Source organism: Neolamprologus brichardi, chromosome 15, assembly GCF_056152115.1.
Source record: "Neolamprologus brichardi isolate AB-2024 chromosome 15, ASM5615211v1, whole genome shotgun sequence".
Classification (NCBI taxonomy): Eukaryota; Metazoa; Chordata; class Actinopteri; order Cichliformes; family Cichlidae; genus Neolamprologus; species Neolamprologus brichardi.
In genome coordinates this window covers 37,077,285-37,103,880 of record NC_142118.1, presented here as the reverse complement: position 1 = coordinate 37,103,880, position 26,596 = coordinate 37,077,285, and the positions used below count along the sequence as shown (strand labels likewise).

The window sequence follows — 26,596 nt, the reverse complement described above, 5'->3', positions numbered from 1 at the left end:
AGCGCCTGCGGAAGGGAGGGGGTCGTCCTTCAATGAAGCTAGCTGGTGTTGTTTAGGCCTGTGTTTACATAACCTACTGTATGTGGTCAAGTGAGAACAATGGCACGCAGGCCTCCAAAATGACAACCTAAGACAAAGTGTCAGCAACGCTACGAAAAAGCGACTCAATGCAACTAAAAGTCCTTTTATATTTAGTGAAAAATGGAGGCAAACGTGTGTGTGTGGCCGATGGCTCGACCAAGCTGCGTGTTTTTCAAAGCAGATTAAAGAGCAGGACAGGAAGGGCCAGGTTTAAGGAAACAGGAAAACTGATGCAAGGAAATGAACGACGTCACCAGACAGCCCACTGCAGTCTACGATCAAGTAAAATCCAGACACAGCGCAAGTATGGATTCTTTGCTCAAGTCACCAATGAAACTTGTACTTTTGACAGGTACGTGAGCTAATTTATACTCGACGGGTACCAGATGTCTTACTGGGAGACTGTTTTAAATGTCCCTCAGAGGGGTCCGCATTATCAAGTATTATTAGTCTGGAAAGGTGGTTTTGTTTAACATAAATTTTCTCTTCAACTTTATTTCTGTTGGGGGGGTTTAACCGGTTTTTGACAGGTACGTGTTGCTTTTCGGTATAAGTTGAAGTTTGATGGATTACATGACTGACTCTGCAACTTTTAGTAATTTGGAGGTTAACTTGTTTAGTTTTTTATATGATCACACGTCTTCAGGAAGGTTATAATAATGTTGTGGTGTAATTAAAACATACACAGTGTGTCTCTTGTGTCTACGCAGCGTGGCTCTCGAGTCTGACGGGCCCATGCGTCCCCTCTGACATTTGTGTTTCTTGTCACACACTTGCAACATGTAAGACCTTGAATGGATCAAACAAGGCCTGCTACTGTAATCACGGATACACCGGAGACGGAACGACATTTTGCAACGGTGACTACACGCACGCATACACAAATCAACCTTTATATTAAAGAGCACACGCAGCGCGACCGTGGAAGCCTTTGTTGCTGTGACTGCGCGTCGTAAACAACAGTATTAGGCCTACGTTTCGAAACAAGCGGGCTAATTGAACATTTTTAGAACATTCCACTTGACGGAGCAGAGCATAGATGTGAGGCGTTTAAAATATAACTCTGGGTGGGTTAAAGCTTCTTATGATGGCTCTCGATGGCAAAAACCGTTTTTGTCAAAACTTAATGAGGAACAAGGCACTGCTATGGTCATATTATCAGTATAAATCACTGTGACTTGTGCAGCTTTTCTCTTCTGGAACCATTTATCTCTGATTATCTCAAAATAGTCCACAGACATGAAGCAAATTAGCGACCTAAGGATGCTCGTGTGCAAGCAAACAAGATTTATCATTGTAATTCAGCTTAACTCTGGCCAGTTTAGAAAACACAGGCAAAAGGAATGGCTGAAAGTCATTTGAAGTTAGTTTTCTTGTGTTTCCTGTTTGTGTATGATTGACTCGCTGTGCTGGCTTAAAACAGCTACAGTTAGGGGGGGAGGTTTTTTAGAGTTTGCTTGCCTAAAAAGTTGCCACAGAGTTATTCACAAAGGGAACAGTGTGAAGTGGAACATATGTCCAGATACAGCTTAATTAGAAGGATTTTAATGGCCTGCATCGCCTACAGTCGGCATTGTTAGTCCTGTTATGTTTCTGGGCTGTTTAGAATTCCTGGAACTCTTTGGTTTCCTGGCCAAATCTGACCACAATCACAGCGTACATAGTCCAAGGGCCAAACGTAAATGAAAATGTTAGAGGGGTTTTTGTTTGTTAAGGTTACACTGAAGCCAGAGACGTAAAATTAGGACGATTTTAACTAGCAAGAGCATTTCAGGCTGTGTCAGCTCATGCTTTATTAAATCTGCATTTTTACCAAAACTGTTTGGAAAATTCACATGAAACAAACAACAATTGTAGATTTCACACAAACATCTTTAATTTTATCATCTTTAGCGATGATAGGAGGGTAAAATGGATCCATAAAAACAGGACATTAAAGTGAATCATGAAGTATGTGGGTGAAAAGTCTGTGAGGATGACAGATAAATGATCACATGTGCTATGGGAGTATTTCCTCTCTGACTATGGTCACCTTTCTCGCTGAAGCAGAGGATTTCCCTTACCGGACAGATTGTGTGCCAAAGGTACAGAGGAGAGGAAGAGCAGAGTGTCCATCATACCTCGACAAGTAAAAACAACAGTGGAAAGTCTTAGCAGGTCCTTGTTAACAAGGGGCGGAAGGTGTGTTTGGAAGTAAAAGAAAAGCTGGAACAGCATTTTCTGTAATGAAGCAGCATCTTCAGCAGTGCTCGGTTAGCCTGGAAAGCAAAATATTTTAGGTAATTTGACTTCCATGAAATCAAACACAGGCAAACAACTGCAAATCAATCACAAATTTGAACTATTTAAACTGCGTGCAGGTTACACCCAGCCAAGGCTTTAATCAAACTTCAGACTAACATCTCTGAGCTTCATCAGCTCCACATCCACACCACAGCAATCATGGATCAAACTTCAGAGTGTACTACTCAAAGTAACTCAACAACAATGATACTAAAAAGGATCTGGGAAGATGTTATGTTGAGATTTATGGCTTAATATATAAATTGATATGAAAAAATTGGTTGCTTTTTTTTCCATCCAGTATAATTTCAACAAATTTAGGGGCAAAAAAATTCAAGTTGGCTCTTGAAATTTCCAAAAATGCTGTCTTTGTAGTAAACTTTGCATAGCATCTGGTTAATCATGGAGGATTAAATTAAGATTTGAGTCTGAGTATTTCAGTGATTTTTAAATTAATACTGCACATTCAAAGAAGATCTGATTTATTGCTGAAGAGACGGCGCTTTCATTTCTCATTAGAGTGAAATGCATTTCAGCCTCAACACAAACCTGGACAGGAAATGAATCTGCTGAGACAAGATGGAAATATGATATTGTAACAGTTTAAGAATAAAAAGTAGCCTTTTTCAAAATGCTGTAACTTTTAATTTGTAAAAAAAAACAAACAAAAAAAACATGAATTTTAATGCAAAGCAAACATGCAGACTACATCAAACTCCTTTCATCTTTGTTCTGGGTCATCTGTTAACCAGCTGGTTTACCCACTCCGTGAGTAACAGAGTAACAAGCTGAATCTACTTTGCTTATTGAGGATGAAAGCTTTTGAGCTCATTTTAGCTTTCGTATTTCCATTTCCTCACCACAGATGATGACGAGTGCCAGAACGTGACTAACATCTGTGGGGACAGGGGCCAGTGTACCAACACAGTGGGCAGCTACTACTGTAACTGTGTCTCTGGATACAAATCGACAGGACGGGACGAGTTCCTGCCCAACGATGGCACTGACTGCATCGGTAATGTCTGGTTGACCTGTTCAGGATTTAAATATACCAAACTTTGTTTTGATCAGTAACATAAAGAGTTATAAAGTTTAACGAGGGCGTGAGAATGAATTATCAATGAGCAACATGCGTGCAAGAACTGCAGGTCACATATTTGTGTTTAAAAAAACCAACCTATTCTTATTTTGAGGTATTAATGCTGCCTAGACAAACATCTGTAACTGCATTAACTTTGTCAGCGAGCAGCCAACTTAAGGGAACATCCAACTGCTTTGCTTTAATTGAAGCTGAACTCTTCATTTGCATCTTTCAGATATTGATGAGTGCGAGTCAGAACAGGTCTGTGGACCAAACTCAGACTGCCATAATACAAATGGATCTTTCTATTGCACCTGTCAGCGTGATTACATCCTGACTTCAGGCCCTAAGCACTTTCATCCAGAGAGCAAAGTTAGATGTAAAGGTCGGTATGAGGATGGAAGAGCACACACACACACACTGATCCTTACATTCAAGGACATACATCTTTTTTCATCTTTCTTTTTTTTACTTGCTTTCACACATCTACACACAACCCAGACACAGCCATTATTGTGTGTGTGTGTGTGTGTGTGTGTGTGTGTGTGTGTGTGTGTGCACTGCTCACTCGATGCAATACATCGAGTGAGCAGTGCAATCCTGAATTGTTTGATGTTTTAAGTAAAGTTGATGATGAAGAGAGCTGCTGTTTTTTCTAAATGAAAGGCAGACGGGTGAAGTCGTGGTAGTGAATCAAAGATGTGCTTTTGCAAACTGTTTGTTTTCCAGAGCATCCCCAGAAATACTGCCATGACAACACCGGCTGCATGACGCAGGTTGTCAACAGAACATTGGAATCTGTGAGTACTCCTTTCTCACAATTTTAACCAAACGGGGTAAAAAAGAAAGGATAAGATGATGCTGCCCTCTGTTGGCGAGAAAGAAGACAACCAGAGGGTGGAATAGGAAAACGGCTGAAAGGACTCGAGATTGTATGATAACAAGGATATGCAACACCAGCCGCTATGATCCAAACGCAACCTGCAGTTTCAATCAGCAGTTTCGGTTTGGACCTGCAGTCCTGCCCCCTACAGGAGAGCAAAGTTATAGCAGGACCAGTTAATGGATGTCATGTAGCACATTTTGTGTTCCTTGTTACAGGAGAATGGGAGAGATTTAATTAGCGTGTGGTTAGGTGATGATTTATGTAAAACTGGCTCACTAGCGTGATAATTAAGCTGAGTGTAATCCGTCGTTCATGAACTGATGTTTATAAAGAAAAGCAAAAAAAATGCTGAAGGTCATATTTGGGGATTTACTGCATGCAGCTGTGATTAGTTTGAAGTTAAGAGGAGTACGTGAAAATAATTTAGCATCTTTTCAAGTAGTAAAAACGCTTGACACAATTGCCTCCTTTTGTAGAGTCTTCACGTGATTATATATGTGCACACGTGTGAATAGGATGAATAGGATACGTCACGTTTTCATGTAAAGTTTGGTCGTTTCACAGCTGTGATCCGAAAAAACATAACAAGGGCATCTATCAATCTAAACATTTCTCCGCCACCAGATGAGCAACCTCACGGAGCCCCAAAGTCTACTGAAAGAAATTGCCAAGCAGACGTCTGGTGAACTTACTTCAGTGGAAGTGATTGCATATGTTGAGGCCTTGAGTAGATCCGCATCAACGCTGGGTGCCGCGGAGAAGGATTACGCTGTCAAACCATCTGCCATCAACTCGACTCTCTCAGTAATCTTTGTTTACCATTCTTGTTCCTCAGTCAACAGTTGGAAGTCTGCCTGAAGTGCAGCTATGCTTTGAACTGGTTTAAGAAAAAGTGGCACTGGTTGCAGCCCATTGCCTTCTTAACAGTTACGCCTTGGCGATACTAATGTGCTAATGTGTCATTTTTATTCTTAGCACTTATTATTTTGTTGTTGTCCCAAAGCTGACAGCAAAATTACCCATTAACCAATAATTTTTTAAACACAGTGTAGCTGCTGCTTGTATTTAATGAGAGGCCAAAAACAGCCAAACTGATGTAAACATCCCGTTCTAATCATACCTAATTGGAAGCATATTGCAGTGCAGACATAACATACATTACATGCTATATTATTGTGCACATGTTATACTCGAAGCAAATCTTTTCAAACAGAAATTAGTAAGTGCAGTAAACAACCTGGTGGAGAAGGATGAACTGGTGGCTTGGACCAGAATGAAAGAGGAACGTCGTGAGCATACCATCACCAAGCTGCTGCATGTTGTTGAAGAAAGCGCTCTGTCTTTGGCCTGCAATTACAAAACTCCAACAGAGCTTGAAATCAAAGCCACAGAAATGGGTGAGGCTTTCAGTTAATTGTCACTGTGATGCATTTAATTCCTTTATTTGCTTTAAAACCAGACAGGGCGCCCCTACGTTTGCTTAGAAGCTTCACTGTTTAAAAATCTGTAAACATAAATGAATGACATGAATTAATTCACCCTAAAATTCAATGAGCGGTTCAAAAATACAGAAAAAAATTACTGAAGGTATCAAAATACACAAAAGGCAATTATGAAAAAAATAGTATGAATTAATACAGCATATGTATTAATTAGATATGGTAGTATAATAGTAGGTGTTGCCCGTTATTATTATTTTATTTGAATTGTCAGTCGGTCATTAAATTATTTAAATACTATTTATTTATAATTTTGAACCTCATGGCTTCATTTCACTGTTTTATTTTATTTTATTTATTTTTTCTCCACTGTTTTATTTTTTTTATTTTTTTAATTAATTAATTTATTTTTTTCTCCACTATTTTATTTTCGAGAAAGTGAAACACAACTTCACCCTCGTGCAATGTTGAATATTTTTTGGGGGGTACGGGTTCTTTTTTATTTATTTATTTCATATCTGTCCTCCTTTTGTGTGCTTGTTGTTGCTTTGGATCTGTCTCCTTTTTTCTGTTTCAGCAGAGAGATATTCTTCCAAGTCGTAATCTCTTTTTAGAGCCAAATAACATTTTAATCCACTTTAGCTTTTAGTTTCTTCTTTTCTGTGTCCCAAATAGCTTTCCTTACAGTGTGTTGTGATTTGGTTTATTTTGATTGGTGTTTGAACAGCAGTGATAGTTACAGTGTGCCTGATAAGACTCAGTAACTATCACTGGGCTCAGCTCTCCAGTTTGGCGAGGCTTTGAAATGGACCTCTTTTTTTATCCTCAACCGCAGAAGTGAAACTCTTCACCTTCGAGGCTCATCACACAAAAGCCAAACTGTCTGCGTCCATGAGAGGAGATCATATAAATCTAACACTGAAAGTGAGACCAGAAGAAGACCGAAATGGTAAAGTAGCTTAAAGCCTAAAAGGAAAATCAGATGCAATCTGTGCCAAAAAGAAAAGTTTGTATTAATAGATTTTTTTTTCCTCAGGAAGCGTGTCAGTGGTGTTTGTGCGATATGACAGCATCAGTGACATCCTGAAGCCGAGCAGCGACCCAGGTGTCACTGACTACTCGCGGTATGCAGGGACGGGGGAAATCACTGTCAACTCCCAAGTCATTGCAGCAGCCGTCAAACCTGCTGACGTTTACCAACTTGACCATGTCACCTTCACTCTGAGACACAGCGAGGTACAGACTGCACAGAGTGCTGAGGCAGGCTACATTGTTTGTTTTCTTACTTCTGCATTTGTAGAATGTAATGTCAAAACAGAAAGTCGCTGCTCCTGTACACATCACTGCAGCTTTTCTTAAACGATGCGATTACTAGAGATTTTCATTCATTTTTATTCTCTATATAAATTCAGTCTGATCCTTTTGCTCGATTTGATCAGGGTAAATGATTCAAAATAGTTTATGTTACTCAAGGTTTTTCATTTAGAAGCGTCGTGTGATAAACAAGCAAAATACGGCGTTAAAAACAAACGTTGCTGCTCGCTTTTGTGCCACTTTAAACTTACAGCGAAACTTTCTATTCTGCAAACGAGTCATTCATCAACATTAGCTAATAGGATCTTGTTCAGTTCTCTCGTCAGTATCTCATCATATATATCCTTGTCAGACTGGGGCGTTGTGCTTTTGTTGTGAGAAATAGCTTCCTCAGTCCCAGATTGGGTCTGGCAGTAACCTGATAACTGCCAGAGTTTCCATTAAAGTCAAATTTGAACAAACTCACATGGGAGGAACAGTTAGCGCTTTGTGTAAAGTTTTTATGAAATTTTAAGATTTCGCACCGTGCATTTCAGCAATGACCTTTCATTTAAAGGGAATAGCTGAGGAAACGTGACGAGATTATGGAAAAACGTGGGTAATGAGATAAACGGCCCTAAAAATTAATGTACTGGTGTTTTCTTTTAGGATAATTAAAATGTATGAAAAAGTCAAATCATTATTTTTGTTGCTCCCTTGAGTATTAAGGCTAACAAAGGACGAGTTGATTTATTTTTGAGCTGTGAAAATTCTCTGTGAACTGCCTTCTTTGAAGAGCAACAATCAATAATTTGGGCCCCTTTCTTGTGCAGATACTTTTTACTACTGAAGCAGATTTTTTTCTCCTGTGATGCGCGGGATGCTTTTTTCTTGCACCTTTTAAGTTTTTAAGTCAGGACTTTGAGAGTATAAAATACAAAATTTAAAACGTTTATATACAAACATATTGTACTGGTATTTTCTTTTAGGATCATTAAAACATATAAGAAAGTAAAATCATTATATCAATATATTATATCATTTAGAATAGGCCCAGTGAGCCCAGCAAAAAAGCTCATGTGCCAGTGATTAATGATCTTCCCATTACATTTATTTTATGTGCGCTTGCATGTCAATGGCAATATTAACGTGAAAACTTGGTTAAAGCAAAGCTCATAAATAGTGTTAGAATCTATAACAGAACAACAGGCTGTGATGATTTCTCATAGCGGTTTTGATGAGACCAGCTCTGGGATCAGTTTAAGCCCCTATTGATTTGTTATCCCAAAGCAGCGAGCTGCAAAAACTAATAATAACTCCACAGTTAACAGTCTTTGTTCCTCTCCACCCCCTGAAGCCCATAGACACTAAAGCTGATGTGACGAAGTGCGCCTTCTGGGAGTACGAGGCGGATAGCCTGCAGGGCCGGTGGGCCACTCACGGCTGCAAGACCGTCCACGTCAACAGCAATGCGACCACTTGCTCCTGCAATCACCTCACACACTTTGCTATCCTCATGTCCTCTGGGCGAGCCAACGTGAGTGAGCATGCACTAAATTACAACAGTGAAATATGGAGCGAGATCAAGGAGTTTTTTAACAGCTTTTTTCACCAATGTTTCCACGGTTACCGAGGGAGAAATTTCAGTTCATGCAAAATAAACATTATGTTGTCTTGTTTTTAAGTCATATATTATTTGCTTGGATGACAATTAGTCGCCTGTTAACTTACGGTCTTTAGGTTTATCTGAGAAATTGAAACATGTGGATTTATCTGTGAAGACTATGGATATTTCTACTAAATATTTTGAAAGCGCTGCTTTGTTTACAGTAGAAAGATAAAAAAAATCAACTAAGGCCAAATGCAGAGGAAGTCTGAACGGGTCCTAGAGGCAAGGTGACTCAGTGCACATGTTTGGCATCTATAAGAGATATCCACCCACTACTTTTTGAAACCTTCTCTTCCTTTATTGTTGGTTTCAATTCCAATTTAAATTGTTTGGTGAATTTCACACCAACAATGAGGAAATTCCTTTTTTTTAAACTGACAACAAACGACTTGCCTGTAATTTTTGGACCAGTATCGCCCCAGAACGTCTCCAAGCACAACATGCTGCTGTAACTCCAGCCTGTGCCGACGTTATGCCAAATGATTCCAAGCAGAAAACACAACAACTCGGCGCTCCACGAAACTGTGAATGAAACGCCTCCCTTTCCATTCGCTTCTCAGCTGGTGGCCCACTATACCATCCTGACCCGGATCACCCAGCTGGGAATGATCATCTCGCTCATCTGTTTGTTCATGTGCATCTTCACCTTCTGGTTCTTCAGTGAAATTCAGAGCACCAGAACCACCATCCACAAGAACCTGTGCTGTAGCCTTTTCATGGCTGAATTCATCTTCCTGGTGGGGATCAACATGTACACGCATAAGGTGAGGATGCCCTTGACTTAGTGGAACGCGAAACATCGTCCGCTTGCCTAACCTGTGACATTCAGCTTTAAATCTGGTGTAAATCTGTTCTTATTTGACTTGCAGATAATTTACTTTATGAAAATAGAAAGTAACAGAACATCTCAACATACACATTGAATAAAGATACACTTATATATGGATACTGTAACACTTTTTTAACACAGATTTCAAATAAAATTGTAAAATCTCTCTCTGTCTTTCTCTCTCGCGTCTGTTTCTTGGCAGCTTTTCTGCTCTGTGATTGCAGGGCTGCTGCACTACTTCTTCCTTGCGGCCTTTGCCTGGATGTGCATCGAGGGCATCCATCTGTACTTAATAGTGGTTGGCGTCATCTACAACAAAGGCTTTCTGCACCGTAACTTTTATATTTTCGGCTATGGAAGCCCAGCGGTAGTGGTGGCCATTTCTGCAACACTAGGCTCCAAGTATTATGGCACGGATAAAGTGTAAGCTGACAATATTTGCAGCTTTTTTTATATATATATGTATGTGTGGATAGACAAAGGGTCGTAAAATGACTTCTTCATTTTTCAAACTCATTCAGGAAGCAAGATAAACAAGTTACATTAATTATAAGTACAAGGGGACATAGATTAAATTTGGCCTGGAGGGACATGAAGGAAGTTGAAGATGGTTGTGCCGTGGGGCAGAAAATAAATTCTGAAATGTTTTGGGTACCACAGAGAGCTTGATAAAAAAAAAACCCTAAAATAGTAGCCCTGTTGTTTATTAGTGTAAAATGCTATTACAAAAGACGAGATAAGTTATGCAAAAGACGTGTTGATTGCTTTTTTTAGGGGGTTTTAGGGGTTTTATCCTAAGATAAGAAAGCTTATGTACAGTATTATTATAATTAACATCAGCGAATTTTACACTAAGGTGGAAATCATAATTTGCAAAATATGAATCAAACGTATTAAAATGTTATTAAATATTATTCCATCATAGGTGTTGGCTCAGCACAGAAAACCACTTCATATGGAGCTTCATTGGACCTGCATGTTTGATCATCCTGGTAAAATCATACATCATGACTCATGTGTTCAAATAAGCAAGTAAAGTAATTGTTTTTAATAATAGATATTCATTTGATTGTTGTTTTTCCACTAAAGGTTAATCTCTTGGCTTTTGGAGTAATCATCTATAAGGTATACCGGCATACTGCTGTGAAAAAGCCTGAAATCAGCCACTATGAAAACATCAGGTAGGATTATCTTTACTCCCGTTGAGTAAGTTGGAAAAAAGAAGGGAGAAAAAAAGAAAGTCAAGTTGTAGGTTCCTTATCTGGTGGATTATTAGGGTATCATGTGGTGCCTTTGCAGAATTAAATTACAGCTGAGTTCTTTGTTGATTGAGAAAGGAGCTTAGCCACGTGCAGGGTGTTCAAATCGGTGCTATCTCCCTCTCAGGTCCTGTGCCCGTGGTGCCTTGGCTCTGCTGTTTGTGCTCGGTGCCACCTGGACGTTTGGAGTCTTGCACATTCTCAATGAGACAACCCTCACTGCCTATTTGTTCACCATCACCAACGCCTTCCAAGGGATGTTCATTTTCATCTTCCTCTGTGTGCTGTCCAGAAAGGTAACATCAGCTTTTTGGGATTTTTTGTTTTTGCTTTTTCCTTTTTTTTTGAATCAAATAGAACAAATAGACCCCAACAAAACACCTTTTATATAGTCAATTGAGAATATTAAGGTGAAGATGAAAAAAGAAACCTGTGTGTGAGCAAATGTGCATTTTTTGTTAGGATTTAAGCATCCGAACATGCTCAGTTTGTTTGGGTTTGCCATGTTTTCTCTCTCCCTAGGTGGTCAAATTGAGGCATAAATCTTTCCCCATCAAATATTTAATGAACTGACTGAAACTTTTCCTGTTACAAAATATCCAAGTGAAGGTTTATAAATGTATGAAAACCCTGTAAATATGTGCACAACACTGGCACAGCTCACCACTGTATGGATTAAACATACGTTGTATTATATCTAAAGCATATTTCTGTTGTGTGTTTGTCTTTTCAGATTCAAGACGAATACTACAGGCTTTTCAAAAACGTCCCCTGTTGTTTTGAATGCCTAAGATGAATTAATGCAGCCAAAGCCAGACCATCTGCACTTGTATAATAATAGTCTATAGTACAGCTTTTTAATATCCTGTGACTCGTGCTTCCACTTTTGGGAAAAATGGTGTGGGAGGATTTTAGTACAGATGTCTAATAAATTAGAACATGTAGCAGTGGTAGTTTCAAAATGTCTTGTTTGCTTTTTAACAGACTGGAATCCTAATTATGCAGCACACTTTTTGTTTGTTTGTTTTGTTCCATAAAGTACATAAAAAGCCAAACAATTGCATTGCCTTTTACACAAAAGCAATTCTTGTGAGAGTAACAATAGAATAAAAATAGTTTGCATATGTTCAGTTTAATTGAGTACCTTTACCTTTAGTGCCTTTATAAGCATTACACTCCAAATAATCAATGCCGTCCGTCTTTGTTCTCATCTTTTGTTTGAAATTGATTGTAAATTATTAAAATAAATAAAGCAAAACTTCTCTGTTGCCCATTTCTTTTAAACCGAAATGCAAAACAATCGTTGGGCTTGGTTAATGCATCCATCAGCCTTCTTTGCTAAATAAACACACTGCTAAGTGGGCAGGAAGTCCAACATCAATGGCTGTGTGTCAGTAACAATTGGATAGGCCAATGGCGCCATCTAGTGGAGATTATCGGGCGCACTCGTTCTTCCATAAACTCAGAGTATTTTTGCATTATTTATCTGCATGTTAAGAAAAAAATGAATTAATATGTGTTATCTCCTCAGCACATAGCATTCCTTAACTATCTGTCTCCTAGGCTGTGGGATCTTTTAATGAGGTTAAGAAACGTCAGCCTGGGGTCTAGCAATTAAACACATTTACCAAAAATTTCATTATTGTCTTCATGCTAGTACATTTGCATATATCATGACTCTACTAATAAACTGAACCTCAAACTTTTGAGTGAAACAAACGAAAGTGCTCGATTTTATAGAGCCAGGAAACGCTCTCCTGCTGCTCGTTCATTTCAGAAGTGGGGAAAGAACACTGTATATCGCGTTAATTATTAATGTATAGGACACATTTATTGATTGGAGGGTGCTAGCAAGCTATATCCTACAATACCTATATTACTGAACTAACAAGAAAGCAGTGTGTGTCAACTACAGCCTCCCAACAGTCCTCAGACTATCTGAGAAACTGTATGTCATTATTAAAAAGAGCATGTGGAGTTCCTTAATTAAAGGAAGTATAGTAGGGCGAGTTTTTTCATCTTTATTTATTTAATTAAATAATAAATAACCATCTAAATGGTAAAGGTGCTCTCACTGCCCTGGGAAACGTATAAGTACACATCAGGTTTGTGTTTATTTGTTTCACACATGGTTCAACAGAATTTCGTTTCCGACATGCAAACATCATTCCCATTAATATAGCACTGCACCCGTGAATGAAAAGGAGGAAGAATAAATTCTTATTGACACCTGCCCCCTATCTGAATACCAAACAATCTTACAAGTGGGCACCTACAACCCAAAGAGCACTCTGACATTTATCGACACTTAACAATGCAAAACAAAACAACAAAAGAGTAAAATCAACAGTACACAAAACCACAAGATGGCAAAGAAGAATTGTTCCTTCCACAATTAGCCCAAATTACTGTCGTGTTCTTCATATTGAATTATTGAATTCATATTGAAACACATTTTAAAACGGTGCATATTTGTACAACTCTTGAGATTATCATGGAGAGAGCTCCATATTCTTATGCCTACAACTGTTGGACACATTTGCCAAACTGATGCTTACAATAGCACAATAACACTTCCTGAACACAATACAAATAAACTTTGTAACTTAAAAGGTAATTTATTATTATTATTTGCCTTGAACATGATTAATAATGTCTGTAAGGTCACTAAATCTTTTAACTTCAACAATTTCAATTTTATAAACAGATTATTTGTATATTTAACATTATGAATCATTCGTAACATGCTGTAGAAAATGGGAGCAAGCAAATCTTATATCTGTTAGTGTTCCTCACGTTAGCTCTGCAGATCTGTTAAAGCTTATGGGAATAAGGAAACACAGCAAAGAGACCTGAGAAGTCCCTCAAACGCTGCACTGTAGCTGTAGTGTTGTAGTGTTGTAGTGTTGTAATGTTGTGGTGTTGTGGCTTGTGTCGAAACCCCTGAAGGTTTAAAGCTAATAAAGTTTGGAGCCAGACGTCTGTGACTGACAGGTAGATACTAATATATCAGTCTGCTAGGCGTGTCTGTGTTTGTGCTCTTTTTTTGATCATTTTAATAGAGAAAATAATATAAAAATTACAGCTTTTTATTTGTTTAATTGTAGCATATACAAACGTCTTTGGTCCAGTATTTATTTCTGTTTTATTTGCAGGTATATGTGCATCTGTCCAACTTGCTAGACTCTTGACAAGCCTGCCAGTTGTAGCTGATAACGGAGGACGTGGCTGTCTTTCTAAATATATTTACTCATCTGGCTCAAAAAAAAAAATCCCCAGGGTGATGTCACGGTGGCCATATCCCGTTTATGAAGTTTGTGACCTTAACTAGAACGTTCATTATTTTTCTTATTTTTAAAGCACCTATTTAGTCTTAAACGCTGAAACAGTAGGATGTTTTAAATCTGTCAGAAGACATATGGAATATAATTTTTTCTGTGATTTTGATACAATGTTGCCATTTTTTATTTCATTTGAATCTATGATTGTAATTGCAATTGAATTTAAAACCATGACAGGCTACCACTCAAGTGTGTTAACAAAAATGATTTAAAACAAGTTTGCAAGCTTCAAGACAAAAATATGATATCCCATATCACCCTAGAGGTGAAATAAAGACTGGGTGTGATTGCACAAGACAGACGTGCATTGTGAAATGTGAGCACGACCCTCACATCTCAGACAAACGCATCAGCTGATTGCTGCTCTATGTCATCAGCCTCAAACTTCACATGCGAACAGGGATGTTTGTTAACCCGTTTAGGCCAAGGCAGAATCTTTAAATCTGTAATGAAGAGCGGCGTGTGTGTGTGTGTGTGTGTGTATTATGAACATATTTGAAAACCAAGCGTTTCACTGATGTCTAAGAAGTAAAAGCACAAACCGGGCAGCAAACAGCGTTCTCCCTTTACTTGAGACACGAATCTCACTGCAGCGGAGCTTTGAAAAATGTGTTTATTTCTTCTTCTGAATGATGAAACATTTACATTTTCACAATGTTTATCTGTGATATACAACGTACAAATAGGCTTTAAATATATAAATTATTTTTTTTTTATTTTTTTGCCTGTCCCATTTGGTTCTTTAGCCATCAGAATTGTTGTCTGAAGACCAACAAGGAGACCCAATGGATTTATTTTGCCAAATCAACCATCATGGCATTGCCGTATTGGTCGATTTGATCGACCTTTGTTTTTATTATTTATTTTATTTTATTTTCAGTTGTTACAGACGGGACAGACATGAGTGAGGGATAGGAAAGGGAGAAAGAACGATGAAGGAAAAGAAAAACAGAAGGGGAGAGGGACAGTGAGAAAGGGGGGAAAAATATCTCCTGGATCACCTGTTGAGAGAAAAAGAAGAGAAAACAAGCAAAAAAACCAAACAACAACAAAAACAACACCATCGCATTAATCCAGCAGTAAATACTAAATATTAAATGTTGTTGTGCAGCACGCAGGACTGACAGCGCACAATGTGCTTTGAAGTAGCAGCCAAGAAAGGTGTAGTTTAAGTCTACAAACAGTGAACAACAGTTTTTAAGCCAACACATTCACAACTGTTGTAAAATATTCAAAAGGATAACATTTATTTATATATAATGCTTTTCTAAAGACACACCAACGGACTGATTTTGGGCACTGGAGTTTCTCGTAAAAAGACACTTTGACATGCAGACCAGAGAAGCCGGGGATCAAACCAGTGACCTTCCCATTAACGGACGACCTGCTCTGCCCCTTAAATTATCTTTGACATATCATTTGTGTCGCTCTGACAGCGCCACGGGTCAGCACGGCCTCACTTCAGAGAGTATGTGTTTATTTTATTATGTTCTTTGGCCTTATCACACGTCTGATGTGCTCTGAAGGATCAATGAGTAATGACAGCTCATGCATATAAAAGCACAGCTCTGAAACCTGATCTCCACTCCTCTCTCACCATGCGGGGTCTTGTCTTCTTCTTCTGTTGCCTTGTGGCTCTGGCCAGTAAGTATCATTCACTCAGTTCTACTTGTAGGAGGATAGCACCCCAAAACTTAATAATCTGCTAACTTCTCTTGAGAAGTTTGGGTAAGAACGTCCAAAAGGTCCCTTGTGAGTGTCCTTTATAGAAAAGTTGTACTGTTATTGTCAGGATTCAGGTTTATTCACGCAAATACTTAATACCTGGATAAGATTAGAATAGAATAGAATACCAATTGATTTAGTTGTCTCTGCTAATGATACTGGACTATTCTTCTGGAGTTTTCAGATTAAGTGTTTATTAGATGCCGTGTGTGTCTTTTAACATCTTAGAAAAACACTGTTGTTACTCTAACCAGGTGCCTGATTGTAGCATTGTGTTTTGTAGCACTGATGTAGACTCATAGTGTACCTTACAGTGTGTTATAATGCTAACACTATGTTTGACTTTCTTGCTTTTAGCTTGCCAAGCTGCTCGTTATGGTGAGTCTTTTTCCTTAATCTTGATCATAAATCCATCATATAATAATAATATTCTCTTCCAAATGCTTTAAGTTAGATGGTATTTAACTTTAATAAAAAACACTTTTCAGATCTCACCCTGAATTATAGGAAAACCTACGAGTACAAATATGAAGGACAAGTGAAATTTGGATCTGGCAAACCCAACCGAGCCGAGTCTGGCGCGAGGATAAAGTGCAACATCAAGATCTTTGGTGAATCTCCACAAGTATTCATTCTTCAGGTGAGAGTCCCAGCAGACAGTGATATAAATCCACACACTGGTTACTTAAAGTTAGAAATGATGCGCATTTCTTCTTTAGTAGGCTTGATTACTATAACAGCATCTTTACAGGTCTACCTAAAAAATCATACAGACAACTACAGCTCATTCAGAGCTCTGCTGCTCGAGTCCTCACTAAGACCAAAAAAGTGGACCACATCAGTCCAGCTCTGAGGTCTTTAACTGGCTGCCTGTCCGTCAGAGGATAGACTTTAAAGTCCTGATGCTGGTCTATAAAGCTCTGAATGGTTTGGACCAAAATACATCAGTGACCTCCTGACCCAGTATGAACCTTCCAGATCCCTCAGGTCATCTGGATCCGGTCTTTTATCAGTTCCCAGAGTCAGAACCAGACACGGAGAAGCTGCATTCAGCTTTTATGCTCCTTATATCTGGAACAAACTCCCAGAAAGCCTCAGATCAGCTGAAACACTCAGATTTTATCTACTGTTCCTTTTTTCATTTTAAATCATGCTTTTTATTTCTTTTTGTTTTTTAATGTCTCTGTAAAGCACTTTGAATCACCTTGCCGTTGAATTGTGCTATATAAATAAACTTGCATACACAGCAACACAATGTTGGACAGCTAATTTGAAACTTTATTTATAAATTCACGGAATTAACATTATGTAATCATCCCTATAGATTCTTCAGAGGTCAAATGAGTAGACACTACTGAGGCTTCAACACCCTCACAAAATGATTTCTTTAAGCCATTAAAGCAGCTTCTACTCTAATTTCAGTGATGTTTGCACACCTACAGCTGTGCGACGCTGGCTATGTTCCAGCATCTTTCTGTCTTCTGCTTTACAATGTTATAACTACAAAACTGTGAACTTGTAAGCTAATAATACTACATACAAATGACAATGTCTGCACACTTTTGTAGGGTCACACATTATTCGATGTGTTTTGTTGCTCAAATCGGAAAAATATTAATTTTTTCTGTTCGGGCTTCAAGGTTTCAGAAGTGACCTTCGCAGAGCTCAATGGCATCTCGGGGAAATGTGATTTCATTCAACGCCCCAGGCTCAGTCAGCGTCTTGCTGCCCAGCTCGCCAAACCTTTCAAGTTTGAGCACATCAACGGCCATGTTCGGCAAATCCAAGCAGCACCTGATGTCACTGAGACCACTGTCAACATTGTGAGAGGGATGCTGAGTTTCTTCCATGCAACTGTCAAGACCTCACCAACGGTCTATGAGCTGGAGGAGGTAAGTCATCAGTTACTGATTTTTTTAGTCTACATCATTAGTAAGAATGTCAATAACACGAGTTTTATTCTGCGTGTAGGCTGGAATCCATGGAGTGTGTCAGAGCAACTACGCTACTGAAATTAACAAGCAAACAAACAACATGAACATCACTCAGGTTGTGGATATCGACAACTGCAGAATTAAAGCAGCAATGCAAAAGGGAATGGCCCATGCTGTCCTCGACAAAGAGACCAAACAGGTTTGTTTGTCTCGTCGTAAATGCAGCTGATTGTGCGATTTTAAATTAAATCATCTCCGTTTCTGTTTGCATATGCTCCAATCTAGAGAGGAGAATCTGTGATTTCCACTATGCAATACCTTTACACCATCCAACCAACAGAAGAGGGCGGCATGGTCAAAAGTGCTTATGGCCTCGAGCGACAGCACTTTAGCCCCTTCAATGTGAAGCGCGGTAGTTTCAGAATGGAAGCAAAGTAAGACAAGAAGGCATCTGCATGTTATACCTGCTAATTAACTTTAGCTGCTGCATAACAAATAAAAAAAAACCTTCTCCTGCAGGAAGGAAATGGTACTGATTCGTGTGAGTGAGGGAGGTAAACCTCCCAACGTCGGGCAATTGCAAAACAGGGGCGACCTCGTGTACAAAATAGTGAACTCCGACGCTAACATCCCTCTTGTGATGCAGGACCGCACAGAACCAAAAGCAAAGGTAGGGATGAACTGGTGTAGCAGCAAAATTTCCACCAGAATACAACAAAAAGAGTGAAATCCTTCATAGTTAAAGAATGACTGATGAAAATCTCTTTTTTAACCTATAAATCTGTACACTGCTCCTGTTTGCAGGCTCTTACAATGATCAAACAGATGGCTGAGGATCATAAAAACCGGATTAAGAAGGAAACAACTGAGAACACCTTAAAGGTGTATCAGCTTTTGCGAATGCTTCAGGACAGGGATTTGGATGAGATGTGGGTGGAACTGTCAAAAAACAATGAACACAGGTGAGTGTTTGTGAGGTGATTACAAAAAGTAATAATGTAGCAATTTTTTTTGCTTTTTTTGTCCAAAATTCATGGATAACAATAATGTCTGATAAAGAGCTTGCACATGAGACATAAACCCTCTGTCGGGTGCTGGTCAAACACATTTGTTATGCACTGAATGCACTGTGTAATACAATTGTGATTCAACTAAATACTACTTAGTTATACTACTGCTACACTTTAGTTATTAGTTGTTCAATACCTATTTAATTGGAGTTTAAAATTTAATGGAAATTCATCTGCACTCACAGACACATGTGTAAAACTTGCTACATTTTCATGCTTAAAGCGACTAATACTCGTCGAGTATGCTCATTTGAATGAATGCGGTTGATGGTGTTGTAAATACAGCCTCTAACACGGGATTTACGACAAACTTTATGAGTAAAGCTGCAATAAAAGTATCATTATTAAGTTATTAGTTAACTTTTTGTGAACATCTTTGTACCCGGCGAGAACACGTTTTTTAAAACTCAAAGTGAGACTCTTTTATGGATAACCTTTAAAAAAGCTTTTCATTATGAAGAAGAACATTTTTCGAGGCTGCTTTGAAGTCTGATGCTGATCCCCTTCAGCTGATTATCCTTCGACTCAGCCCAGTAGGGATTTAGTGCAGCGCATTAACAATGAGGAATAGTTTAATATTATGCGAGGCAGAAATGTAACAACTTAAATCCTGCTTTTAATTAAAACCTTATGAATATCTTTTGTAACATTGTGGTACACACCTTCCCTTCATCTGTTTATTTGAAGGATAATCTTTATCTGGAGTATTTGTATAATTAGCTCTCTTCTCTCTTCTTTTTTACTTATTAGACGCTTTTTCTTGGACATGGTTGCCGAGATCAACGACGACAGAGTCCTCAAATTCCTGCAAAAGAGATTTCAGGCAAAAGACGTGACTGCAAATGAAGCTGCGCAAACCCTTCTGATTGCTATGAATCATCTCCAGCCCAGACCTGAGCTGGTTGAGAAGGCTAAAGTGAGTTAGCAAACCTGGACGGTGATACTACGTAACAAACAAAAACAACAAAACGATCACCTAAATGACATGTCGATCTTTCGCAGGAAATAATGAACATGGAATTCATCAAGTCCCATCCTCGTTTGTGGCCTCTTGCCGTGTTTTCTTTTGGCTCTCTGGTGTACAAACACTGCGCATATCATTCACCATGTCCACAAGCTGCTGTTCAGGTATTCATACACCAACAGGTGTATGCTATGTAATGAGAAATTATCTGTGCAATGGAGTGTTAAGGTTTTGAGATAACTATTTAAGTAATATTTCAAATTTAACTAGAAAAAATCATTTTGAGCTTAATATTGATTATACTACTTCAAGTACTATTTTCCCCCAAATTAACCATAATAATTAGAAAAGATCTGAGATTACAGCCGAGATCATCCATGTGTAAAATGATAAAGCAAGTCAACAAGCATTTTTGAAAAAAAGGCTAAACATGTATTTGTCGTTTTAACTAGCCACTGCTCGACCTTGCCAATGAGGGCCTGAGAAACCGCAATGAAACTAAGATGTTCATCGCTCTGAGAGCTCTGGGCAATGCAGGTCATCCAGGCAGCATTAAAACCATCATCAACTTCCTCCCTGGAGTCGCTGCCAACCCCGTAGACGTGTCGTGCCGTGTGCAGAGCGCTGCTATGCAGGCTTTGAGACTGACAGCTCGCAGAGATCCCCACAATGTAAGAACATTACATGACATGCAGTTGTTGTTGTTGTTTTTTAATATATGCAGATAACTTGCGTTTAAAATGCCACATTTTTAGGTCAAGTGAAGTAGTGAAGTCTCTTTACTTAGACCGGTAAAATCAAGTAGAAAGTGTCTTCAGTTGTCTTTCAGGGTTCACTGAAACTGTGCCAGAACATAATAGTTTTTGTCCTAACAGTAGCTGGCAAATGTGTGAGCTTTGACCATGGTTTCCCCAAAAGCTGATTATTATATTGCTTATGTTTTCAGGTCCAAGAGATTGCCATGAAAGTGTTCCTGCAAAAGAACTGTGCCCCTGAGACAAGCATGATGGCAATCATGGTCATGTTTAACACAAAGCCATCAGCGGCTCTTGTCTCCACACTGACTGCACATCTAGAGAGACAAAAAGACATCCATCTCGCTAGCTTTGCATACTCTTACTTGGAAAATATAGCTAGATCCAAGACTCCAGACAATCACATTATGTGAGTATAACAATTAAAAAGGTGTTGGTGTTGCTTTCGCTGGTATATTTTACATGATATCTAATTGATTTTGTGTTTTCTGCTAAAGGTCAACTTACTGCAGTCTGGCTGTGAAAAGCCTCGCTGCCAAATTTGGACGTCTTAGCTACAACAGCAGATCATTCCAAATGGACATGTTTGATGGTGGGTTCAAGTTCACCAATAATTAGACCACTTTTGAGGACTTTAAATAAACACATTCACACTCACATATAAAAATGACCATTTTTGCTTTTCCAAATGCAGATGATTTCCTGATGGGGGCATCTGCTTCATTTAATTTGTTGGGAGGTCCAACAAGCGTCTTGCCCACTGAGATCATAACCCAAACTAAGTATTTTTCCATCGGTAGAATTAAGAGGCTAATGGAGGTACAGCGTCATATAATATTCTTCAAATGACCTTTCCCAAACACAAACTGTAATCCTGTTATTTCTTTTGATTCCAGTTTGGTATCCGTGCCGAAACAATCAAGCAGCTGTTTGGCCCCAGCATTCCTGGATTTAAAGGCGATTTTAGCTTCAGCGACTTTCAGGCCATTTACAATGTCGTGAGTATTACATCAAAGACGTCAAGGGAAAAATATCAGCTGTACTATGATGCCAATTGATGTGGGTGTCCACTGTGTCCACTGTGTCGTGTCATTTTCAGCTTAAAAACTGGGAATCGCTGCCAAATGATAAGCCGATCATTTCTGCCTATTCACGCATGTCTGGACAAGAGCTTTTCTTTGTAAACATCAAGAAGGATCTCCTTGAGTACATCAAAGCGGTGAGAATAAATGGGCAGAGACATTGCTGATCTATTAAAGACACATGATGCCTTGACGCCTCTTACAAGATGCTGTCCTGTGATTTTGCATGTAGGCTGTTAGTCCTTCTGCACCTAAAGGAACCCCTGTGTGGGCTGCCATTGAGCAATTGGAAAGAGGACTTTCATGGCATTGGACGAAGCCTTTGTTGACTATTGAGGTTCGTTTGTTGCAAGCTACCACCCTGGGTTTGCCAGTGGAGATTGCCAAATATTATCAAACACTCACCGGGATCACCATTAACGGTGAGGAATAAAACCTTATAACAAATGGCAATCACATTTGTTTATTATTGAAAAATGTACTTGGGCTAAACATGTGTGCTTCCTTATGTGTGTCTATAGCTAAAGCTGCAATAAATCCACCACAAGCTCAGCATCTCGTAGACCTGATGAATGCAGATATTTCACTGGAATCTGAGGGTGTCGTCGGGTAATTTCAATAGATAGATACCCAGTGTATTTGGCAACTATCATCAGTATATGCGACAAACAATTTGTTTTGGGGGTGCAAACCCTAACTCTATTGTTACACTTTTTATTGTAGATTCACAAAAGATTTCTGGTTTTTCCACGGGATCAACACAGAGCTTTTCCAGTGCGGTACAGAGATGAAGAGCAAAGCTCCCGTTGAGCTGCCATGGAAGTTTTCTGCCAAGCTCAATGTTGGAAACCGAGTGTTCGAACTTGACATCCCCGCTTGTAAAAATGAGTTTGAACTCATTTCATTCAGGTATGTCAAGATCATGATTATGTCCCTCTACCGGTCTAAATACATTTACTAGATCAATTACCAACCACTCTCATTTTTTCTTTACTTTAGTCACTGCAGTGTGATTCCTTTTACTTTATATAAACTGGTCACTCCAGCTTAAACTGGAACTCACAGGAACTAAAACACAAGAATGAGTGCTTTTCATTCATTCAGATTCATCAAGAAGCTGAATGTACTAAATAAATCCGACATTTCTATTTTACAGCTCCAATCTGTTTGCAGTCTCAAGGAACATTGCAAATCTACAATCTCCTAAAAGGACACCAATGATACCTGATGAATTTAACCCCCAGCAGGTACAGCCAACACCTTTGGAAGATTACTGTTACACGTTAATTTATTGAAAACTGGCAACAACTTCTTCTTCTTCTTGATTTTTGTTTTTCCTTCAAACAGAAGCCAACACCAAACAACTGGTGTCCAAAGGCAAATATGTGTGCCAAGAGCAGCATGTATGGAGTGGGTGTCTGTGTGGACTATGAAATCAGGACACAGTATTATAACAGCGAATACCCCCTCTACTCTATAATGGGATTCACCCATGCGGCCATCAGAGTAGTCCCAGGTATACGCAGCAAGTTCAGTGCACCATATGCACAGATCACCTTTATGTCGAGCTCACATGAGACACACTACTACTTTTAAATGTCTTTTTCACACATATAACCAACAAGAAGGCCTGTGTTAGGTTATAAAGGTATCCTGTGCTCATGTAACCTGATGCACTTTTTTAGCTGAGGCGACCAAACCTGTGGAGAAAATCCGCTTCGAGATTAATGGCAAACCCGCCAGTCATCCATTGACCATCCGCCATCTGTATGAGACTATGAGGACGATTGCAGAGGTATTTGAAGACTTCTGTAACGTTACATGTGCATCACCTCTTCCTGTCTTTTATCATTTAAAAATTTCCTGTTCCCATGTTGTGTTTACAGGAACGATCAAATTCCGCATCAAATGAACGAGAAGCCAGTAACAGCCAAGAAATCATGATGGATGTACGTTAAATAGGCCAAATACAGAGTACTCTGCATTTTTAATCTGACATGCACTAAAAATAATAAATGTGACAGATATGTATATATTGATTTTGCAAAAAACACTTCCCTCAGCTTTATTTCATCCATCTACAATACCCACACCCACACCCACTTTGGTATTACTATAAATTTAAGACAAAAGATGATTAATATAAAGTAAGTACAGGGTTGTTTTCTGTCTCATATCTTAGGCCACACCTCAGCCTGTGGTCAGCATCAAAGCCATTGCCATGAGTGGTAACCAGAACCTTGAGGGTTTCGATGTGACCCTGTACAACCCATCTGTAGGAGACACTCTGAAGGCCCAAATGATCGTGTCCCATGTCGGAGACGCCGCCAACTGGAAGATGTGTGTCGACGCTTCTGCACAGTCTCCTGCAAATGTTAAGGTAGAAAACCTATGAAAGCAAGACTTTCTTAGTGATTTATGTTTAATTTGATGTGTAAACTGCAAGGACTTCGTTTAATGGCATGGCATCAGCCGTTAATGTGTCCTGGTCGCAATCACTGTCTCAGTAACTAAGGTTTGCCATGTTTTTTATTCATGTCCACGGCCTCCTTAAATCACTGGGGAAAATATTCCTTAGCAACATTTAAAAAAAAAGGCTGGTGTCATTATGTTCCCATATTTCTGCTCTCTAGACAATAAAAAAAGAGTAGTTAATAAGCAATGGCATGCTACTTGGAAACGTTTTAAAGAGTAATATTACAACAGTTTGGCATTAAAAAGTAGCAGACCTTTAAGCTGCTGAACATGTAAAAATCTTGGAGCAGATAATGATGTCCTTATTTTTTAATAACATACTTTTCCTTCTTTTTAAATGTGTCATATTTTTAAAAGAAAGCGCTAAAGCCATGTGTTTGTTTGTGGAGTGGTGCTTCAACGTTGACTGTGTTTGTTCTAGGCAATGATTAGTTGGGGAGCTCAATGTAAGCCCTACAAAATATCGGTGATGGCTGCTGCACAGTCCTCTGCTCCCAAGCCGACACTTGAAGCCAAAGTACAGTGGGCCAGTGTGCCAGAAGAGTTGGTGAATTACTGCTCCAGGTGAGTTTCTATAAAATGTCCAACTTCTACCAAGAAATAAAAGCTGTGACAAGTTAAATGTTTATCATGAGGAGAGAAGATTTAAAATTCTTATCACCTTCTCAACCAACTTCCTTGAAATGTTTTTTGTGTTAATGGATTTTATCCATTCCAGAATGGAAAGATACATCCCAGGCATGGCTTTGCTTTCCGGCTTCAACCAGACATGTGAGAGCAATGCCAACCAGGAGGTTTCTGCATCAATTGTATGTGCCTCATCCGACAGCATTGATGTGACCATCAAACTTCCAAAGGTTTGACAGGAAATATTGACTACATACGATTGTAAACCTTCATTCACTGTAGCTAATCATTCACTGATGTGTCCTTTCTTCTGTTTCGTTAAAAGTATACAGTCTCTCGTCGGGCTGTTCCACTTCCATTTACATCTACCAGTTTCCGTGTGGAAAACACAGAAAGAAACGAGCAAGCCTAAAAATGTGTAAGCAAACGAAACATGTCTGATTAGGACAACTGAGGGTTCACTGTAATCGTCTGAGTCTTTTTATGTTAATCCTGGTGTGTTAGCATTGGTCTGTGTTTGTGTGTGTGGCAGTTGATTAATTTTTGTGAACAAATGAGGAGCTGTGCCATTTTTGCTTACTGTCTAAAATCTGTTTTCTGTTGCAGAAGGACATCAGAGCACAGATGGGAGCCAGATGCCTCGTCTCACAGTGATAACAGCGCGACCAAAAGCTCACCACAGTGATGAAACCGAGGAGCATGAAAAATGTATCAGCAATCTGTTAGATGTCACCAGTTTGGAAATAACCTGTAAAGATCCTGATTTATTAATTTGAATGCATGTTATTATTTGAACACCATCAGCTGAACTGTGTGAATCCGTACCTACGAGTACGCCCACTGTGCTTGAGTTACACTTTGTTTTTTCTGATTCTGCTACAATAAATGTTTGTGCATCCAGCAATGTGTCGAATCTTTTTTCTATTTCTATTCTATTTGTACATTTAAGTGGCTAAACTGTAGTTACACAGTAGCTGGAGCTCCTCTGTCTCTTGATTAAATGTAATTAGCAATATAACCGAATATCTCACACATGCCATCGCAGTAACGGAGGCATAATCCACGCTTATTGAGACGGCTTTCAGCTAAGTAAGAGTGCAATGAGCAGTACTGATGAAATCCCTGGAAATCTTCTCTTTTAAATTAACTTATAGTTAGAGTCTTAACCATATTTGATAACAGCTGTGCTCTCTGGCTTTGTTTGAAAAAGCAACTTGAAACGCATCATATAATTGCATCAGTAAGGCCTCCTCAGTATTGGGGCCCGATCCTTCAGACTGTGAGATAGCTTTTTCCCGCAAGCCATCAGACCCCCCCCCCCCCCCCCAAGGTCACTTTACATCTCAATTGTACATTTTTGATTGTTATTAACTCTTGTTTACCTCAAAGTGTATATTTACTCCCCTTACCTCAGTCTTAAAGTGTATATTCATTCTTACTCTTCCTAGATTTTACACTTAATGGAACTGGAGCCTCGTTGTCTCGTCTCTCTATATACTGTGCTGTATAGCAGACAGTAAAGTTTACTTTGACTTTGAATAATAGAAGATGATGTGAACAAAGCAGAAACCCTAACAAAATTAGCTGGTATGTAAGGTCCACGTCATGTTGGACTCTGTCTTTTGACTTCTTTCTGTCATAGAGTTCCCAGGATGCTCAGCACACAAACTGTCTGCTGCACATCCATGATGAACACCACATCCTAAAGGTGTTCTACTGGATTGATATCTGGTAACTGTAGAGGGCATTTAAAGAAGCCAGACTGAGTTGATATGAGCTTTGGGACATGAAGCCGCTTCCTTT

The 26,596-nt window shown here is 39.1% G+C and overlaps 2 protein-coding genes across 3 annotated transcripts; both read left to right on the top strand.

Moving 5' to 3' along the window:
• The first annotated feature begins 212 nt into the window (after positions 1 to 212).
• Positions 213 to 12,074, top strand: adgrl4 (adhesion G protein-coupled receptor L4). Of its 2 annotated transcripts, none has more exons than XM_087852806.1 (16): positions 213 to 433; positions 792 to 941; positions 3,230 to 3,379; positions 3,681 to 3,807; positions 4,182 to 4,245; positions 4,956 to 5,135; positions 5,545 to 5,728; positions 6,606 to 6,719; positions 6,807 to 7,006; positions 8,421 to 8,600; positions 9,293 to 9,496; positions 9,764 to 9,984; positions 10,487 to 10,553; positions 10,651 to 10,742; positions 10,948 to 11,116; positions 11,554 to 12,074. In XM_087852806.1, exons 1-16 carry the CDS (start codon positions 322 to 324, stop codon positions 11,614 to 11,616), a joined length of 2,277 nt encoding a protein of 758 aa, XP_087708932.1. In that variant the 5' UTR covers positions 213 to 321; the 3' UTR covers positions 11,617 to 12,074. The 2 variants fall into 2 exon arrangements, with proteins under 2 accessions (XP_087708932.1, XP_006792013.2); XM_006791950.3 differs by having other exon boundaries at positions 214 to 433; positions 3,681 to 3,830; positions 4,175 to 4,245.
• A 3,625-nt stretch (positions 12,075 to 15,699) lies between these two features.
• vtg3 (vitellogenin 3, phosvitinless) lies at positions 15,700 to 25,693 on the top strand. Its single transcript, XM_006791951.2, has 28 exons — positions 15,700 to 15,805; positions 16,244 to 16,264; positions 16,375 to 16,526; positions 17,527 to 17,778; positions 17,858 to 18,019; positions 18,106 to 18,254; positions 18,340 to 18,490; positions 18,625 to 18,782; positions 19,641 to 19,806; positions 19,893 to 20,018; positions 20,307 to 20,525; positions 20,801 to 21,018; positions 21,107 to 21,201; positions 21,304 to 21,428; positions 21,506 to 21,607; positions 21,709 to 21,828; positions 21,924 to 22,113; positions 22,213 to 22,300; positions 22,415 to 22,600; positions 22,848 to 22,938; positions 23,039 to 23,207; positions 23,377 to 23,486; positions 23,578 to 23,640; positions 23,874 to 24,071; positions 24,588 to 24,730; positions 24,885 to 25,023; positions 25,119 to 25,211; positions 25,400 to 25,693. The coding sequence occupies exons 1-27, from the start codon at positions 15,700 to 15,702 to the stop codon at positions 25,203 to 25,205; spliced, it is 3,786 nt and encodes a 1,261-aa protein (XP_006792014.2). The 3' UTR covers positions 25,206 to 25,211; positions 25,400 to 25,693.
• The last annotated feature ends 903 nt before the right edge of the window (positions 25,694 to 26,596 follow it).